General features: G+C 32.8%; 1 protein-coding gene and 1 long non-coding RNA gene across 2 annotated transcripts; both read left to right on the top strand.

Annotated features, from left to right (window-relative positions):
• Window positions 1–1,565: 1,565 nt before the first annotated feature.
• LOC139520037 (uncharacterized) lies at window positions 1,566–4,336 on the top strand. Its single transcript, XR_011663800.1, has 2 exons — window positions 1,566–2,166; window positions 3,850–4,336. It is a non-coding gene; the product is annotated as an uncharacterized lncRNA (long non-coding RNA).
• A 12,367-nt stretch (window positions 4,337–16,703) lies between these two features.
• Window positions 16,704–19,541, top strand: LOC139493019 (protein PRQFV-amide-like). Its single transcript, XM_071281164.1, has one exon. It carries the CDS (start codon window positions 16,940–16,942, stop codon window positions 17,750–17,752), a length of 813 nt encoding a protein of 270 aa, XP_071137265.1. The 5' UTR covers window positions 16,704–16,939; the 3' UTR covers window positions 17,753–19,541.
• The last annotated feature ends 2,819 nt before the right edge of the window (window positions 19,542–22,360 follow it).

Consider the following 22,360-nt stretch of genomic DNA (forward strand, 5'->3'; position numbering starts at 1 on the left):
TGAAGTTTAAACCTTTTTCATTAATAACATGAATAAGTGACTTTTCAGACTGATTGTTCAATTTGATTTTACACTTTTTCAAAAGTGGTGCGAGTCGGTAAACAATAATTGGGCGATTTTTTTTTATTAAGTGGCAATATTATGTGGTCCGATTGGCAAGCGGGGCGAGTTGACATCATCTGATATCTACTCATCGTGTTTGAGGGTCATTAAGGGTATACATCATATAGTAATATATAAAGTATATTATAATGGTTGTGTGGCATTCTAAACTAGATTTTATGAATTGTAAATGGTTTTCCGTCTAATCTAAAACAGCTGGGATGTAAAATAGTTATCCCATTCGGACTTGGTGTGTCAGTGTTAGATCACCCTCTGGCCTCCGGCCATCGGGGTGATCTTACACTGACACACCGCGTCCTTGTGGGATAACTATTAATTACATCCCAGTTCCTTTGTTCTACCAGGGTTGATCTGAGCCGGATCATCCCTACCAGATCACCCTAGCTTGAGTTTCTTTGTTTAGCACGCTTTCCTTTGTTCTGTTACATTTTGGCGGGAATGTCAAATCCACTATAAAACTTATAATTAATTATACGAAAAAGACAATCTATCAAAATTTACGTAGACAAAATTCAGTGTCTATGCTGGGATTCGAACTCAAGACCTTTAGCATATTAACCCACGACACATACCACTACACCAGGACGACTATCAATTTCAGTATCAGTAATTTAACATACTTAAAGGAAGCAAGATAGTTTTATAAGTGGGGCGAGTTGGCAGACCTTTATTCGGTAGGGTTTTAACCCTTTTCGTAAATAAGTGAGTTGTCAGACTGATTGTTCAATTTGATTTTTCACTTTTTTAAAATTGGGGCGAGTAGGTAAACAAGAGTGGGCGAATTTTTATAAAGTGACGATCTAGTGTGGGCCGATTGGCCAGTGGGGCGAGTTAACACCGTTTCATATTTAATCATCGTGTTCGGGGGTCATAAAGGGTATACATTATATAGTAATATATAAAGTATATTATAATGGTTGTGTGACGTTTTAAACTAGATTTTATGAAATGTAAATGGTTATTCGTATAATCTAAAACAGCTGGGATGTAAAATAGTTATCCCATTCGGACTTGTTTTGTCAGTTTTAGATCACCCTCTGGCTTCCGGCCATCGGGGTGATTTTACACTGACACACCGCGTCTTCGTGAGATAACTATTACAGAACATACCCGTCTTATTTTATAATTTTATGTTATATCATTTAGTTTAGATATTTCGAAGCTAGCTTACTAGGGTGAATCAAGAAATGGGGAATTGCATGAATTTTAAAAAGAGCGCGATAGGATATAAATTTACCGGTATTAGTTTTAGTGAACGATATATTTAGTGCTCGTCCAAGATATGCATGCAATATATGTCACTGGACGTTTGAAAATACACATTTAACAGGTCGAGAACTCTAGATTTCCTGACGTCAGAATATATTTGCGTACTAATTTCCCAAATAGATCGTAAACATGACCTTGAAAAACTGACCAATCGACTCAATGAACTGCAATGCATTGTGGGCTACTACGTGTTTACTATCACTGAATAGATTGGGAAAACTGTCAATTTATATATATAGTGTCTGGGACTCTCAAAATACATGTTTTTGTTTTCCGAATATGTTTAATGTAAAATATATAGCATAATCTTCAATTTGCATGCTCAGATTAAAAAAATATTGTTTTTGACTTCACGATTCAACTTTCTTTTTGGCCTTGTAAAATGTAGTTGAACAGGTTATGGCCATTGTTATGCATTGTACCTGTGCATTAATTGCACGTGAAACAGTGAAATTTCAAATCGAGTGACCACTGTCCAGTATAAAAATCATTTGAGCTCTTTTAAACCTGTCATTACGGTTTGAAGGAATGGGTTACTAGTTTATCTATATATCGATTTATGCTATTGGACTTTTCGTATCTTGTATAAGTATAATGCCATTTCAAAAACAATGCTGCTTTGAAAAACACAAAGAACATGGCACTGAAATACTACGTAATTTCAAGCATGTCCCCGCGGTGGCGTTACAGGCTGCTCAGCAATATGGATGTTACGACAGACGCAGACTTATCTGCACTGGATGTGTAAACTTTTTGTCAGGACCTGATCTAAAAGTAAGTACATCATATTTATTATTCTAAAAATATATGTTATAAAAATGTGTAAGGGTTCCGCGGAACCCAGTATCTCAGCTTTTTTTTTTTATGAATTCAATAAATGTTTTATAAGAACATTAACTGCAGACTGTACAGTATATGTTATGTTAACTGGAAGTCTATAAATAAGTTATATACGGAAAATCTGGAAATATATATGATTTCCTGTTTAATAAATTTTTTTGAATACTAGCTGAGTTTGATCATAAACAAGCTTCTGTCAAAGTTTGGGAGAAATCTATGATAGTTTATGAAAGTTATTGAAACTTTAAAATTTTTAACCAAAGAGTGAATGTTATGTTAACTGGCAGAAAAATTAACTTAATCCATTTATAAGTTAAATACGGACAAACAGGATTTTTTTTAACAAATTTATATATCTGGATACTATCTTATGATCATAAACAAACTTTTGTCAAAGTTTGGTAGAAATCAAGGATAGTTTAAGAAAGAAATCAAAATTTCAAAAACTTTAAACACGAAGGTTATATTTTTGGACGACGCCGATAAAACGAAATGTAGGATCGCTATATATATATATATATATATATATGTCTCGCTATTTCGACAAAAGTCGAAGGCTCGACTAAAAGCGGGGACAGTAAATTCTATTGTGTATACTTTTTGTAAATCGAGGAAATCCGCTTGTTGCAAATTTTATCCGATAGGTATTTTTATCGTTTGATTGCTGTCCTTCTGACTTGTCTGCTATATCTTTTGAATTCTCCGGATTATAGTGGGTACCGTTTTGCCTATTTAGGCTGTCTAAACATGCTAATTAATACAAAAATCGTTTTAAAATAAATAAATATGAAACATAAATTACAAGCCATAATTCATTCAACTTAACATTGTTACATGAAACTTTTTTTTTCAAACGGGTTTCTTTAATCACTAGATTACATATGTATATATATTCCCACGCTTACACGGTAAAGTAAAACTTCATAGTGATTGCCCTTTCGTCCAACTGTCAGTCTCGGAGACCGGCTGTCCCTCCGTCCGGCCGTCCGTATGTCAGTCCTACTGTCCGATATATTGTCTTGTGCGGTTTCGAATGTGTATCCACAACTCTGACACCATAACAACTTATCATAATGAAATGAAAACATCAACATTTTCTAAAGATGGGCTTTGGCATTGCTTAATACAGGTGTATTCATATTGTATTCGTAATCTTTTTTTTCTTGTATTCGTTATCATATAAAGCAATTGTACTACCCCTATTTGGTTTATTATTAAAATATTTTTGGGTTTATTTTCTAAATCCACAGACTTAGTCTTCTCGTTTAATTCGATGTACACATTTTGTATACGCAACTCTTGACTTCCCAAATAATTTAATGAAATTTCCATTAAAACATAATGCATAATTTACATGTATGATGAAAATATTCTCAAGTTGTTTTTCATAGTTATCCTACCAACATAAATGTTATGTAATATTTGTCGCTGAACATACAACCGATTTATGTCAATGTCGCGGTTTTTCCTTACACAATGTTAATCATATAGAAAATGTATAGTACAACAGATATTTTTGTCTTCTATTTTGCCTACAAATTTTTACCTACAATTTAAAAAATATAATGTCTTTACAATGACTTGTTAAAGAAATATTGACTTTATCAAATTTCATAGAAAAAAGGAGCATGCAGATGATATGCAAATACCACCTTGTAAAATAGCCAAATACACGATGGGGAATAATGATAGCACATCTTCAAATGTTCCTGTGAATAACAGACTACGTCGATTGGTTCAAACAGACACAATTTACAATGTGGATGTAGATGTAATTGTTCAAACCTGTGCGACTGTCCTCGCTCGGGAAGAATTTGGTTGTCAAGTTGATTCTGTGTCACCAATATTTCAAGAATTGTCCGGACAAATACAAAACTTGCATTGTATTATTTCAGAGAAAGATATGGTCATTAATAGTTTAAAGGAAGAAATCGAAGGCCTTTGCTGTATTGAAACTGAGAAAGATCGTTTAAAGGTTATTGAACAAATTTTTCTCAAAGAAAAAGAGACTTTAAAATGTTGCGATTTTTCTAAAGATGCAAATGGTTTATCGAATCTTTCTCCAAATGATATATTTGATAAACAAACGCCTATAGTCAGAAAAGTAATTGATTGTTTAACCAAATCTGTTTTAGATGTTGATACTCATGGAAATTTTCAAAAACGCCAATTCCGCAAGTCTTTGGCAATTGAATTGTTGTTTTCAGCAAAACATTTGCGTTATATTTCTCCATGTCACTTGCTCTCTTGATTTTATTGTGTATAATTCAACAGGAAGAAAACTGCAGTTGATATTTTTCCCACACTTTACCATCAGGTGGTTACACATTTTTACAAAACTGGTTGCTGTCATTGAAACCGATCCCATGTGTCCCTATGAATTAAATTTCTGACTTTGTATATGCCTTCGACAATAATCAGCGATTACAAAAGGTTTGGTTATCTAGAAATGACAATAAACAGACATAAGAAGTAATGACAAACATTATAAAATTAGAATTAAATGGTTTTAATTGTCAAAAAAATGAAGTCTTCGACCCACGACATTGGCGAAAATTTGAAAATTTAGGACCTTTTGAAGAAGTACAACCGACTGAAAAAGACTCGCTTAACGTTTTACAAACTACACTAGAAACTGGTTTACAACAATATAATGTAGATACAGAAACAGAAACAATACAAAGCAAAATCATGGATGACAATTTCAAATCTAAGTTGTGCCATCAGTGCCATAAAACATTTGGTAAAAACAAGATAAAATGTGATGTTTGTAAAATCAATCTCAGAAATGGGACACTACCTCAGGAAGCGATATCAACAAAGATTGTAAGAGAAAAAAACAAGAAACGGTTAAGTTTATTAACTACACAGAAAGCTTCTCGGATGATGGGAGTGTAACTTTAGAAAGCAAGACAGATTCAATTCAAAGCAATACTGCATCACTTGGGCATCCGTTGTACACTACAAAATAGGCGCCAATACCGACAGATGTTTGTACAAAAATTAGTCTAATAGATTCAGTGTTTGTAAATCCTGCATCAAAATCCTCTCTAAGAGTGGTTTTAGATAAAATTGCTATAGATTCTGGAGTTAGTACAGGATCACGTCATTCTGTGTATGTTGTATGCGATGGCTCTCCTATGACACTTATTTTGCAACTTATTATGGAGGAACCAGAAAAATATTCTTGGGTCGTCCCACTTAAAGGTCTAGGTCATGAGGAGATGAACATGGTAAAATCCTTTACAGAGATGTTTTCTGATTTCATATTAAAAAGGTTTTTCGAAACTCAGGGATATAAAACCCCTAAAGCCCTTGCTTTCGCAAAAAGATGCTCAGATCATCATATTGCCTTCGACAATTTATTCAAATGTAGGGAATCAGTCTGGATGGAATTGGTATATAGTTTTAGAAACACAAAAACAAGTTGCGTTGCGGAAAATTTCAATGGTTTTGTCCAATGGCTAAAGGATAATAATGACAATACTTTACTTTTCATTTGTAATCTAATGTTACCATGTTTAGAATCCATATTCATGTTCCGCAAAGGTGTGAGAGAGAACAACTGTGTTCTTATAGAAAGGGCTCGAAAGATATTTCGTCAAATTTGGTATGGGAGACACCACACAAAATACATGTTGATTGATAGTTTTGGACTTTGCGATAGATTCCTCATGCCACCAGAAATTCTAAATTGTCTGAATAAACACGAGTCGTTTTCCCGTAGTGGTCGGATCGATGCTCATCAGGGTTTAGATTTCATTTTAGAGCAATACAATCGGAACATTAAAACCCATATCTCTGGTGTAGCTAACAGTATCAAATGGGAAACCGTAACGAAGAATTGCGATACGGTTGAAATTTTGACGGGGAACATTAACTCTTTACTTGGAAGAATTGAACACACGAGGCAACCGAGACAAATACAGGAATTTATCTCCGAAAGGGACATATTTCGAGCAGAACTGAGAAAAACAAAATATCTATATCCAATAAATGAGAGGAACATCATAGGTTTAAACCCAATGGTACAATGTTCACAAAATATATCAAATTTCACGTCCTTGTACAATAATATGGATAACATCATGAACAATTTTCTAAAGATCGGCAAATATCCAAAAAGTCCATTAAAAAATTCAAAAATTCCAATATCTGCTCTAGAAGAAAACGAAATTTGCAAAGATGAAAACAAAACAAAACAAAACCACAGCTGCTTGCTATGATTGATGAAAATATTGCTTTATTGCCCCCAGAACAAAGGGAACTGTTTGAATTAGAAAAAAAGGCAAAAAAACTGAAATATGCCAAAAAAGCAATACTAATTGAATTTGTTAACATTCTCAGACAAGAATTAGGAAATGTCCTCAACAGTTTTGATGAACGAGAGCTGATATAGGTGTAATACATGTTTTGTCAATTTTTAATTATAAAAATATCACAGAGTGTTATGTATAGTAGATATCTCTTTTCAAGATAATGGAAAACTAATCTTTCTGAAAGGTGTTTGTATATAAAAAAAAAAGGAGGTGTGGTATAATTGCGAATGAGACAACTATCAACTAAAGTTCAAATATAGAGGACATTCAACAATGAGAAAAACCCCTACCATATAGTCGGTCATAAATAGGCCCGATTGGTGATTACACGTGTTTAGTTATCTAAAGACATATAAATGAATACATACCCGACCCCAATTTAAAAAAAGGTATAACATCAATTTTGTTTAAAGCTTGGAAATTTTAATATAATAGATAATAGACACTCTAAGTTTTCCTCTTTTTTACGAACCCTCAAAATGCATTGATCCCTTATTTTTTGACTCTCTCAATGAATGTTTAACTTATGGGCAATTATAGTGTTTTTCACTGTTGTTTCGTTGCTGTATTGTGGACGAATATCTTAAATCTTCGTGTAATCATCAATCATATCAAGGCTAAATTCCGACTAAATTGAAACACTGGTTTCTTCGCAAAGAAACAACTTTTCGTTAATCTGAGCATGGAACGAGTACTTTATATCACGGACTATAAATATAGATACACAAAATTAAAATTTAAGCGAAATTGTGAATCCCACAATTCAGGAAAAAAAGTGTTGTATTTCAGTAAAGAACACGACGTGTTCTCGGATGATTGTAAACACGTAGTAGTCCATCATGCATTGTTACTCATTTAGTTGATTGGTCAAAAACCCAGGTAAAAAATATTTGCGTCATACGTAAATAAACAATAACATGTGCGAGTACATAAATATGCTAATTTATGCATATCCATATAAGGTAGTGATCCCGACCTGTTTAATAATTAATTTAAATTTCCTTTTGTGTTTTCAAAATTGTTTTCAACAGCAGTATTTAGAAATGCAATCGTTATTTTTTTGTGTGTCATTACCAGCTCCATCTTTGCTAGCCAAGGGTTACGATCCACTCCCGTTCTCTCCAGCTGAGCACCTGTAATGCCCAAGGAAAGCTCTCACTTGCTAATCATATATATCAAATGATACAGGTTCCCACGTCTAGAACTTGTCAAAACATAATGATTTAAACACTGGCCATAACTCTATATGACCAAAGGGAAGACAAAAACATCTTATAGAGCGGGGGTGGATCGTAACCCTTGGCTAGCGAAGATGTACTAGCTCACGAATATACAAAAAACCATTAATTAATTCGTCTCCTTTTTTAAAGCTGTGTTTTGAAAGAAAAGAATGATTTCTCCAAACTAATTATCTTTAATATATGCATATAGATTAGACCGTTAATTTTCCTGTTTGGATTGTGTTACACCAGTAATTGCTTTTTGTGCTATAAGGTGTGAGCCAAGACTCCGCGATGAAGACCTACTTTGACCTATAAAAAAAAAGTAAAATCACAAAAATACTGAACTTAGAGGAAGATCAATTGGGAAAGTCCATAATCACATGGCAAAATCAAATAACAAAACGCATCAAAAACGAATGGACAAGAACTGTCATATTCCTGACTTGGCACAGGCATTTTCAAATGTAGAAAATGGTGGATTAAACCTGGTTCTATAGCGCTAACCCTCTCACTTTTGTAATGACAGTCTCATCAATTTCCGATATTTTTACATTGATGCGTTAAATAAACAGACACAATAAATATAATAGTCAAAATATGGGTACATCAGTCATCATCGTTTAACAATTTTAAAAGGAACAATTTAACAGAACACAAAAACATCTACTATCTATAATGTTTTACTTTTTATCTATTGTGACTTGGATGAAGAAGGTGCACGTATATTATATACACAATTCGATAATTTTTTTTTATTGTTATTTCAAAAGGATCGCAATAAAGATTTTAAATTATTTCATTGTTTATAAAATGCCTGTGTTAGCTCACCCAAATTAGCATCAACTCAGTTGTCAGTATTTACATGATTTATATAACATTTTTTTTCTTCTAAAAATGTTAACCTCTGAGGGGTACTAAAGAATAGAAAGATGGTCACTTTTATGTCCTCTTCCGATCGGCAGTATAAAACCCTTACCAAAGTGAGGTGTCCTTTCGGCTGTGCTGGATGTACAAGTACACAGCCACGTTATGTCAGAATGGGGAGAGTAGAGAGAGTGCGACGATCATTGCACACTAAGAACAACAACCATTTAAACGGTCCTTATGGGAACTGTTGCCAGGCAAAATTACTGGTCCTATCCAATAAACACCAATTTTCCAGTGGCAGTTTGAATTTATCGACCTCCATCCCGTACGGTCTCTATTACAAGACCTAGCTTTTGTATAATAAACTACAACTATCCGTGTATATTTTTTTTATAATTGGCAAAGTTGAACCTCATCTGTATTTGGCTATTATTAAGGTACCTTTTGGTTATTGAGCTTTTCAACTGTTTCGGTTCTTGTACATCAACGGAATTCGTGTGTTTAGCTTCGTCCGTTCCTGGATAAGGTTAATCTAGAAAAGCGCTTCGGACGCATTAAATTTAAAAAGTGTTGTTACCGTTTTTTATCACATATTCCATTCAATGCAAATCTTATATTTCTACATTGGCGAATCAAGTCTGTAGTTTTTTGTAATTGTATTTTTTTACTGTAAAATAAAAATTGAAAGGTAGCATGAAATGATACTTGAAAAGATTATGTCTGAGTCATCTGTACTCGATTATGAAGACTGTTTTATAGAAGACCTAGTGATTTCTTATATAGCGTAATATTGTAAGATTATAATTGTTAGATTTTTTCAGTACGACATAAGCATTAAATCGAAAATGATTAAATTTCATCAAAACTGCAAAGTGTTTATACTTATTTGGAATATATTATTATTCGATACATTACAGTAATAAAGAAGAAAAAAATAGTTTTAAATTCTATCTCAATATTAACATATTCTTTGAAAAACCTGGACGTTTTAAACGTTTCCCTCGAAATATTTGGACTTTGTAAACCGCTGAATTTAAGTAGGCAAACATTTTCCTGTACTTTCTTCATAAACAAAAATCCAACTTATTTAATGGATATTTGGACAAAACAATTTTTTAAGCCCCTCGACTAACAACTTTTTTCTCTCATAGCATAGAAAGGAAATAGGTGTATAATAATGAAGAGTTCAAGAAGTTAAAAGTATCTATGAATCTATACGGAAGCCCGCTTCCCGGTGCGGGATTTTTCCGCTGTGTTGTAGACCCATTGGTGGCTTTCGGTTGTTTTCCGTCTTTTGGTTGGGTTGTTGTCTCTTGGACACAATCCTCATGTTTTCAATCTCAATTTTATAATAATCTATAAAAGACCAATAAATTCACAAGGATTTCTCGGTTTTTATGATTGAAAGAACGAAGTTTTATTTTATTATAAAAACAGTAATTAGTACGTTGGATATGATAGACAGACATTTAAATCATGTACACAATATTTAAAAACAAGTACTAATAATAGTTGTTCCAATCGAATACTGAAATTATAGTAAATGCTACCTCAGCATATCAAATTAAATGAAAAAAGAGTGTGGTATTATTGTCAAGGAGACAAGTTAATAAAACTCTATTCTTAGACCAAATGACATAGAAAGTTAAAAAAAATAAAGGTCACCGAATGGCCTTCAAAATTTTAAAGTTAATTCAAAAGAGAAAACTAACAACTCGATTAAAGAACTTAATCAATAAACCAAAACAAATATGATCTACAGCAACAAACGACAGCCATTTGAATTACAGGCCTCTGGCTGGTAACAGAACATACCGAATGCGGCGGGTTTAGCACCAGCAAACATGATAAAACCTACCCCCATCCTGGATCAGTGCTTTTAACAGAACGACATAAGAACAAATTATAAAAATCAGTAGAAAAGTAATTTACTCACCAGATCGGTAAAAAGCATAACAAAAACACATGTTTTAAAACCGTAACAACATCGTAGATCTGTTATTTCAACACACCAGTAGAAAAAGAAATCATCATGTTACCTCGAAGGGCTATTATAATTGATGTTCTACTCATTTTAGAATACCTTTGAATGATATAGCTTCTTTGATCAAGAATAACGCACCGATGATCGAATCTTGTTTGATTGTCTTAGCCATTTACTGATGATTCAAAGACTTATGTTCTAATTCGCAAAGCTTAACCGAACATAAATAATTTAGTCAATAAAACTCAACACATGTATACTATAGGAATGAGCTCTCCTTGTGAGAAGCACATTTTAATACTTTATTTTTCTTCAAACATCAAAACCATTTCATATATTCATATTTCAATATTCATTCAAACGTCCATCTGCATCTAATAACTCGTCCAAGAAAATTACACAAGTTTCCTCAATACATCCAAGTCCGTATCGGGACTCCATCCCACTAAAGATCAAAATCAAACAACAATCTACAAAACACAATCGATACATTATTATTACAATTTATCTTGTCACATCATTAAACTGTCTAACTCAAATCTATCAAATGGGTGGGGTGGGTGGGCGATATGTGTATAACGAAACGGAAGGTATGCTACTCGGTCGAATAACTAGTTAATAAAAATAAAAAATATCTTTTATTTATAATAAGATTCACTGGGGTAAAGCTGATGACCGTAACTGCATTCACGGTCATCCCAAGATGTCGGATGAAAAATTAGGTCAGTTTCTGTATTGTCTCTTAAAGTGTTTCTATATCATTTTCTTTACAAATCATACATTGAAACGATGTAAATTTATAAAAGAATCACTCGGAAATCACTAATTACTTCTGAGAAATGTGTATGAAACGGGAAATTCGATTTGAAAAAATCAACAAGATGACCGTAAATCACAATCGAGATGACCGTAACAGAATCAGCGATTCATAACAAGGCTGACCGTAACTGCTATTAAGATGACCGTAATTTGTAAATGATGACCGTAACTTTTAAAGGATGACCCTCAATTCCACGAAATATCCGTAATTATATAACTATCTTTTTGTATCAAATGATTGCCAAAAGACATGCAAATGAACAGGAAGGGAAAACATGCCACAAAAGCGCGATAAAATGACACCTTACAAGCATAATAAAAAAAAAATGGGGTGCACAGCCTTCAACTGCTCGACAAAAGATTTTTGTTTGTTTCTGGGATTCCTTTTAATGACATATAATAAATACACATTTTTAAAAATGCCAAAAAATTGCATGTACACCCATTGATATTATATCGTCTTTCATTTTGTCGTGCAAATAAAATGACAGAAATATTTTGAAAATATCATTCGAATAAACTAGTGAAGGTGAGCCCCAGCAAAGTAGATCCTTAAAATAGTATTGTACGAAAAGCGTATCACAAGGCGGAACGTTGTCAATTTGTATATATACAGAAATGTTATTCATACAGTCAGGATTCTACTTCTTCAAAATTATCTCCCCATTACGCCAGTTCATGCTCACAATCGTAGAAATGGAAGCCATTGTAGGGATGACGCTCTGCCAATTTTGCTCTTGAAAACTGATAAATTTATCTACATAGCACCATTACGATCGATCGTTATATGTCAGTTATATTTTAAAAGACAAATGTATCTACTAGCTAATGAGCATTAGTTAATGATCTTGTCTGCATTGATTCAACTTAAAAATATTGTCTGTTCGGATGTCAGATGGAATTTTTGAAAATTCTTAAGCATTTAAAAAAATTCTAATTAAATATTTCGTGGAAGGGCATTTTCAGTGGTTGAAGATTATAAACCCTAGTTATCACACACAAGAAAATCATATTTTTTCGAAGATATCCATTTACATCATCCAAATTAAAAGACTGTCGTCAAGTACTTTTAGAAAAAATAGCTATTCGAACACACCTACTCTGTTTTTGTGATTCATTAGATAGGTATCTCACTTGACCCATATATTTCATCTTTTCGTACTGTCATTTTTTACGTTATAAAGTCAACCTGTAGCTTTGATATGTAATAATGATAGAATCTGAAGCGAGATGCTATATAAAATACTCTTGCTTTTTACGTTTTAAAGACAAAATATACACCCCAAACATGCCCTAACATAAAAAGGTGCACTCGATTTTTCTCTTTTCAATGCAATCGTTACCTGTTTTGGGGATTTTTTTTTCTTGATTCACATAATGGAAGGGCAGACACGAAAATTTCTGAACTAAAAGATTGATATGTTCTCCGTCCGTGATAAAAAAAAAATCGGAGGTTATGCATTTTCTACATCCAACTTTAGATACTATATATAAAAAAAAAGATGTGGTATTATTGCCAATGAGACAACTATCCAGAAAAGACCAAAATGAAACAAACATTAACAACTATAGGTAACCGTAAGGCCTTCAACAATGAGCAAAGCCCATACCGCATAGTCCGCTATAAAAGGCCCCGATAAGAACCATGTCGTCGACTTGATATCTTACTGTTTTGCATTACTATGTAATAGATACATTGAAAACTTATGCAAACGGTGTTTTTAAAATAAGAAAATTGTCGTTTTATTGTTTCTATTAACTTTTTAAAATTTTGTTACTATATCAAACATTACAGTTAACATTTATCGCTTTCTCGATAAACACAGAGCTTCGATTCTTTTGTTCTATTTCAAAAGTGTTAAACTTTCCGCTTGCATATATCAAGACAAATTAAGATTTTAATCTGCTTCCTTTAGAACCATACACATGGGCTCGATTACAAAATATTCGTATGTATTATTAATGTTTTTAATGCTCTATTTATTGGCATTATGTTTTTCTGGTCTGTGCGTACGTTCGTCCGTTCGTCTGTTTGTTTGTCCGTTTGTCCAGCTTCAAGTTAAATAAAATTGAAACTTAGTACACATTTTCCCTATGGTATGATCTTTTTAATTCTAAAGCCAAATTACAGTTTTATCCCATTTTCATAGTCCACTCAAAATAGAAAATGATAGTGTAGATGAGGCATCCATGTACTAGGGACACATTCATGTTTCTTCAAATTTTCGTCGTATCGCTGTCAATTTGTGTTAAAATATTAACGTCGATATCAATAAATATTTCATTGTTTACGAGAAATATGCAATTTACTATCATTGTTATAAATCCTAAATATGGCCAATTATATTATAGTTCAAAACAAGAGGCTGTCACAACGACAGCAAACCGGATTTATTAATATTTATTTGTGTCCTGGCAATATCACAAGAACCATTACTGATGAATGGTGAAAGTGAAAATCGTCAATATCAAATTTGACCTCCATTTTGTCATCAGTATCAACATCTTAAAATTTGAAAAGCTTAGATAGAATGGTTCATGAGTAAATGCAACAACGTGAATGGAAACGCCATTTCACAATCTTTCAAGAACCATAACTCCTGAACGGTAAAAGTCAAAATCGTCATTATTGAACTTGACCTCTAATTTGCCATCAGTAACAGCATATAAAAATTTCAAAAGCTTTGGTTGAATGATTCATGAGAAAATGCACGGACACGACTGGAAACACCATTTTTCAATCTTTCAAGAACCATAACTCCTGAACGGTAAAAGTAAAAATCGTCATTATTGAACTTGACCTCCATTTTGTCATCAGTAACAACATATTAAAATTTGGGAAGATTAGGTAGAACATTTCATGCGTAAATGCACGGACACGACTGGAAACTCCATTTTTCAATCTTTCAAGAACCATAACTCCTGAACGGTAAAAGTCAAAATCGCCATTATTGAACTTGACCTTCATTTAGTTGTTAGTAACAACATATTAAAATTTTAAAAGCTTTGGTTGAACGGTTCATGAGTTAATGCACGGACAACATTTGATTGCCGCCCGACCGCCCGCCCGCCGTACATCCCCAAATCAATAACCGACATTTTTGTCACAAAAATCCGGTTAAAAAGAAATTTATGAAACACATTTATATCCGCTAACCGAGCCCTTATTGAGATCGACAAACTCAACAAAAAAGCTTTGAATACAATACGGATATTTCTTAGAATTGATGGTCATCCTATAAAAGTTACGGTCGTCCTATATAAATTACAGTCAGTCTTTACAAATTACGGTCATCCTTTACAAGTTACGGTCATCTTTTTACCAATCACGGTCATCCTTGTTTTATGTTACGGTCATCTTGAAAATATTTTGATTATGATTTACGGTCATCTTAACGATTTTTTCAAATCGAATTTCCCGTTTCATGCACATTTCTCGGAAGTAATTAGTGATTTTCGAGTGATTCTTTTATAAATTTACATCGTTTCAATGTATGATTTGTAAAGAAAATGATATAGAAACACTTTAAGAGACAATACAGAAACTGACCTAATTTTTCATCCGACATCTTGGGATGACCGTGAATGCAGTTACGGTCATCAGCTTTACCCCAGTGAAGATTGTGCACGAGAATCACGATCCTACCCTCGTACAAACGGGTAGGATACCTGCACTGCGACATATAATAGCCAATCAAATCATACAATAACAAACCAGGTGTGCAACCATGCAACCATGTGCTCATCAACACGTGTTGAATATAAACAAACACAGACATGTGCTTCCGATACTATTAATAATAAAATTGAGAATGGAAATGGGGAATGTGCCAAAGAGACAACAACCCGACCATAGAAAAAAACAACAGCAGAAGGTCACCAACAGGTCTTCAATGTATCGAGAAATTCCCGCACCCGGAGGCGTCCTTCAACTGGTCCCTAAACAAATATATACTAGTTCAGTGATAATGAACGCCATACTAATTTCCAAATTGTACACAAGAAACTAAAATTAAAATAATACAAGACTAACAAAGGCCAGAGGCTTCTGACTTGGGACAGGCGCAAAAATATATTTATTTATGTATATGTATAACACTTTTTGTTCAGTTTTGTCTCACTATAAAATATTTTAACCGTTTTGATGAATAATGGTTCACAAGACTATTTCATTTAATTTTTACGTTATGTAGGCGCTTTCTGATGCATGACATTTAACCGTTTTGTCCTCTAGATAGCTTTCTTAATGGCGTATACCATGCTTCTTTTTTTTTTTGGATCTTAAGGTCTATGTACAGCACTCTTCTTATCTTAACAATAGAAATTACTAGTCTTTTTTTTGTTAATCAAAAACTATTTTTTTAAGGCCAAAGAAATCAAAATTGCCCACGGATTGGTTTGTACGTACATTGTGTTTACTATGTGTTAATTTGTTGTTCGTCATCCTATTTCTTCAAGTTTGATGTGCGAATATTGACACACACGGGTGCTATATTCAGGCGGTCTTGATTAAAAAGGAATTAATGACAAAAAAAAATACATATATTAAAAAGCTACAAGATTGAGATTAAAAATTGTGTTTTTATAAATATAATTTTTTATAAAAAAAATTCAACTCATTCACAATAAGAATATTGTGGGTTTGTTTTACTCTAGTGACCCTAGTATTACTGAAAAATTAATAAATGTACAATATTCGTTTGTTGTTATATCGTTGTGTATACATAATATCAAAATAAGCATTAATTTACATGTAATTTTTATTAGCAAACGTAGGATTTTTACGTATATGATTGGTTAATATATGAGTTATTGACGCTTTTCTACGGCTACTCGTACATTTTTCATCTCTACGCAATTTTTAACGAGATTATGTGAAATTCCAATAGTCTAAGCATTGTTTCCTAAAAAGTAACCTACAAATTCTGACAATAATTAGTACTCGTACTTATCAATACAACCAATTATTATATATTGTAATACATGCGTTCTATTTATTAGAATATAACTATACGCAATAATCAAATTATATTAACTACTGTAACATAGTAAGTTAATTTGAATGATTCCTCAATTGAATAAGAATAAATAAACAGCAGATCCTTTGGATATAATTCATATTGCTCGTTCGTAGGAGTATTTTACAATGATAAATGGGTGTGTTAGATAAGATATAGCCTATCAGAAAATTTCTTCTCAAGCTTTCAAATTACAATATGCTAGATTGAAAAGGTGTGATCATCGTTTGATTGACAGTATTGGTATTGATGAATCCTACACATTTTCAATACCATAAAATGTCAGTTCGATCGTAAAGAGGCATAGATGAAACTATAAACGAGTAGTGTGAATTTCTAGGAATAAGCCATACCTGATCATGAAAAGCTAACGAAAATTAACATAACAGCGAGAACGAAAAGTAGAAAGAAACAGTTGCAGTTTATTGCTTTATAGTTTTGTGACATTTTTTTAGGATTTCATTTTCATTTAAAGATATGAATTCTGGATATAAATTGACTATCAAAAGACTATGTTTTCTTCTCTCGAGTTTCGTTATACTGACAATTCAAACCACGGAAGCACTGGAATCTCTGCAAAATAAACAGAAGTCACAAGCAGCCTTAGAAGAAAGCAGAGACAAGCGAAATGCCGAAATAGATTTATCACCAGAAGATAGTGTACGCACAAAACGATATATTCCTTACGAAGAACTTCAAAAACGACTGAGACATTTCATAGGGAAACGGGTAGATGATTACCGAACAGCTAGTGATATTTTACCCACAGCAGAAAAAAGAATGAGATATTTTGTTGGTAAGAGAGTAGATGGAGATCAAACAAATGTATTGGACGACAACGACGAAGTTGAAAAAAGGATGAGATATTTTGTTGGCAAAAGGTCACGTCTCCGTTATTTTGTAGGAAAGAGAGATGGTGACGAAGCTGACCCCTCACAAGACGAAGATTTGGAGAAAAGAATGCGTTATTTCGTAGGAAAAAGGAGGTACTTTTTAGGAAAACGACGATATTTTCTTGGCAAAAGAGATGAAATAGAGGAAAATGATCCAAATGATCAAGTTGAAAAACGATCTCGACTTCGATATTTTGTAGGAAAACGACCATCAGATGATTTTATAAATGGTAATGCATTCCACAAACGAATGAGATATTTTGTTGGAAAACGAGATCAAGATAAAGAACAAAACAATGATCTGGAAAAACGAATGCGATACTTTGTTGGGAAAAGAGACAATTCTGAAGACAGTGAGCAATACGATAAAAGACACATGCGATACTTTGTTGGATGAAATCTTTTGGACATATAAGGAATAGTTCCTTTCAAATAAAACTGTAAGTGGAAGATTTCCTTTCAGATGAAGCAAATAATTTAAACAATGCTGAATATATTTTATTTTTGTTTTTTTCATTTTATGTTACATTTATTTTCATACACCTTTTTAAAAGGGCAAAATAAAAGGTTGCGTCAAAGAAAAAAAAATGGAATTATCACGTTCTATATTTCAAACTGTGAAGTTTTCGGATAGTGTGAAACAATATCTATCTTTATTTTTAAAAGTGTCCTTTCAGAATTTAACCAAACACTGGTATGTGATAGAAAACTGAATTATTAAAGAGCTTGATAGAACAGTAAAATATTGTCTTTCCTGTTGATATATAATTGCTGTTCAGTTGATTTCTGATGTACTGCAAGGATAGAAAAATATTGTCTATGAAAATGATTTGGTTTTTTATTCCACTGAATAAGGTCATGATTTCATTTCTCAACAAATTAGTCATTTACAGACAGTACTTCAATAATTGATTATTTCCTATGTAACAGCTCAAATGTATTATTTTGCAAAAAGCGAATAAAGAACAAAGGTATACTTTTTCAGTCTCGCTTTTTACTAATGACACAGATTTGAGTAAGACAATATTGTCAAGGTATCTTTATAAAAGATTTATAAAATCAATCAAAGCCATATGAGTTTTACATTTCAATTTTAACTTTGGGAATTATTGTTACAAAGAGTACAAACGAAGAAAACATGACCATACATACTATGCGGATACAACCATATTAAGATAAGCATTTTTTTAAATTTAGAGTGATAATTTTATATTTAAATTGAAACTTTAATTTAAAAATTTGACTTTTTTAACATCGACTGAGCAATATTTTTTGGAAAATGAAAACGAAAACTAAAAATATTAATGAACATCTAAAAATATGTATCAGTGCTAGTTCTAAACAATGAGTTTGTGTCACGTTATCTGTACAGGGAAATGTCGCATAATCAAGTAGAAAACAAATGGTGTTAGGAACAAAGCACTAAACACCCAATATGGTTTTTCAGACAAGCAAAATAAAATGCCATTTGCCTTTAAACTTCTGTAGCTCGGAGCCTCCTAACATTATTATTTATTTATACATCAGTTAAGTGTCAAAATGTTTTTATTTATAGCGTTCATGATGAAGGTTTATCCAGAGGAAAAAGAACTCTTTGGACGCCCGAAAATTATAAATTGTTATTGAAGAATATTTTAAGTTTCCCCATTATCCCTTTAAATACTAAAAGATCATTTTGAACACTATAAAAACGTTTGATATAAAGCATGATCACTGATAATGGTTTCGGAGACCAGACATCCCCATGTAGTCGAAATTTATCATTTTGATATTTGTTTTCAACCTTTTTTTTTGTGAAAACACTTGATAACATTTTCGATCATTTTCTCTAACTATTTGCTATAACATGCATACACTCGTTTTATCAAGTGGACCATGTTTTGCGTATAGTTGACGTTCTTGACAATTGAAATATTTGTTTGTATGTTCTATTTCTTCAATTGGTTCTTTAATAATAGTCTTTTATTCAATCGTTTAACTCAGGGCGATGAAGAGCTGGACATCTGTAGATTGTTGGAGGTCATATGTTGACCATTATATGGCATTTGTTATGTTTTTGATTCGATAAGTTGCTGTCTCATTGACGTATACTGTCATCGACTTTTCGTCATATTTATATAGCCTTTTGTGATTATTTATTTTTAACATGCATTATGTATCAATAAAAAGTTAATATTTTTCTTTGACATTTTAGTTTTTATCCTACGCCATTATATTTTACAAGGAGTTTCCATAGTACGCACATCATGAACTTTATATTCTAATGACAGTTAGTGACCTAGCATCACTCTGTTTGACAAATACCAGTTAAATATCATTAGAATTAGGTCCAGAAGAACGTCATTGTAAACTTTTATCACCTTGGTTATGGTGTTATATCACAGGTTGCATTCATTAATATGTCTAGTCGCTGTAGATATCGGCAAATTAAATTAATATCGTTCCATATTTCGTTTGTCTTTACGGTCAATGTTCAATGAAAATTACAATTTGTAAATTTCGTGTGTCCAACGTGCATATCTTAAACTCAAAATTGCAAAAAAACAAAATTTAAATAAAAAATGGAAAGCCAATGATGTAAAATTCTTGAGGATTCATATGGCAAATCGTCAAAGGTGAAGTTCAGAACTCTGTCTGAGGTGGCTGCAACTGTATGAGTTTTTAATACTTTTCTAAATTTATCAAGGGAAATTTAAGGAAATGTATGCTCTGAATCATATTTCTAACAAATTCCTATTGCAGTTATGTTCTTAGACAATCGGTATAAAAATATCATTTTATTATTATTATTTTTGTAATCGCCAAACATTTCAATTTCAATCTTTAGTGTAACGTTATTTGAAATTTACTGGATGATTTCATCATTAGAACATGACAAGTGCCGTTACTGGGTGAGGGAACTGCATACTCTACCGGAAGTAATGCGTTTTATTCACCGGTCTTTATTTCTGCGACTAAATGGTGTTTGATCCCTTTGTATTTTGCTGATAATCTCCTTTATTTTATAAAAATATAGCACTATGACAATAGTAAATTGAAAACAATCATGGCGATTATGTAACAGTCAGTTTCGAAGTTTCGATGATGTGGACGGTTGTGTGGTACTGCTACAAGTGGTGTCAATGAATTGTGAAAATAGTGTCATATATCAATGAAACAGTTACCCAACAACAGAAAATAAAACAAATTATCAAGAGGTCAACATTAAAATCAGAATCTCATATAGTACGTCAAGCTCTGATAATGTTCTAAACGTAAAAATATAATATTGAATGTACGAATAAACATAATAGCACACCACTGCCATAAACACCAAATTCACCAAGCAAAAAAAACAAGGAGATAACAGAAGAAGTGAATAAATGCAACAACCACTGTCGAATGTCATGACGAAAAACATGTGACTTAGGAAATGCAGATGACTAAGTGGCGGCGTAAACTATTTAAAAGATTAAGAATATGTGGTATGATTACCAATTAGACAACTCTCCATCAAACACAGACATAGACGTTACCTACAATAGGTCACCGTACGGCCTTCAACAAGTTTGTTAACATTTATCTTGTGGATCAATGGAAAAACAAAAGCAAGAAGAAATTACAATAACAATTATATCAGAAAATAATATACCCAAACTACTTAAGTGCTGATATGAAATCATGTCGTTTTAGATATACGTTAAATGTATTAACTCCCCAAAAAGTTTAGAACATTAAGCTATTGTACACATTTTTGTATTGTTCTTGAATAACATTTAAGTTGACGATGATAATTACAGGTCAACTTACCTGTGGGTCATCTCAAAATACATAATGTCTCAAAAAATGTGGCAACATGCTTAATAAACGAAAACAATGAGAGATGTAATTTTAATTGAAATAAGCTATTTGTCACCATTTTTATAAACCAGTACTGTTTTTATTCGTCTGAATCACACAAGTAGACACCCAATGCTTTCAGTAATTTAGGAATTTCTTTGTCATAATTTTTTCATAGGTAAGCTGATTTTTTTTTACAAGCTGCATCAATGATGCTTTTTTGAAAATGCTAGTTTTTGCAGTAATTTCTATTGTAAAAACCCCTCCTGAACCATTACTTGGACTAAGATATAGAATTATACATGAGGCCGTAGACACTTGGGGGAGAAACGATGTTTTTCAAATATTTTCACGTCATAGATACTCTTTTTATCAAACAACTGGTGAAACACCCGAAACACTTTTAGACATTTTGAGACAAATTGGAAATTATGTTTTCCAGAATGGCACTGGTAGGCCATACAAACTTTCCCCGAGAAATAGAGTTATGTTGTTCATGCTTTGGCTAAGATCATATCCGTGTTACCACATGCTTACCTTAATTTTTGACGTAAGCGTTACCACAATACATGAGGAAATAAATCGGTGCATTCCCGTGTTTTACCAACATTTTCATCATCTGGTACGTTGGCCATCTCTTAATGAGTGGACAGCAAAGATGGGAAACTGGGAAAAACTCCAAATGGCAGTGGGTGCAATTGACGGTACCTCAACGGAAATTTACAGGCCACTTCTTGAGCCTTAGGAGCTTTATTATTCTGGACATCGCCACTTTCATTGCGTACATACTCAGGTCGTCATCGATAATTTAGGCAAAATATGTTAATATATTGATGCCGGGTTTTTGGGACATCAAAATGACGCACAACAGTTTGCAATGATGAGATCAATTGGAAGAAATGCGGAGCTTGACTTTCCAGAAGGAATAGTTTTACTGGCAGATAAAATATATCCTAATAGATATCCTCTTATGACACACTATACACGCCAGCAAATACAGCGAAAACCGGACAATTTAAAAAGGAGGTGTCGCAAAATTAATAATTTAATCAAAGAATACAGAGTCGGTGTTGAACATTCTATTGGAGAATTGAAGAATTATAGAGTTATGGGAAGTCTTTGGAGACATCCGAGGAGAAAACTTCGTCATATAGTAAATATTTGTGCTGCTTTTGTATGCAGGCGT

The sequence above is a fragment of the Mytilus edulis genome, chromosome 1 (assembly GCF_963676685.1).
Source record: "Mytilus edulis chromosome 1, xbMytEdul2.2, whole genome shotgun sequence".
NCBI classification, from domain to species: domain Eukaryota; kingdom Metazoa; phylum Mollusca; class Bivalvia; order Mytilida; family Mytilidae; genus Mytilus; species Mytilus edulis.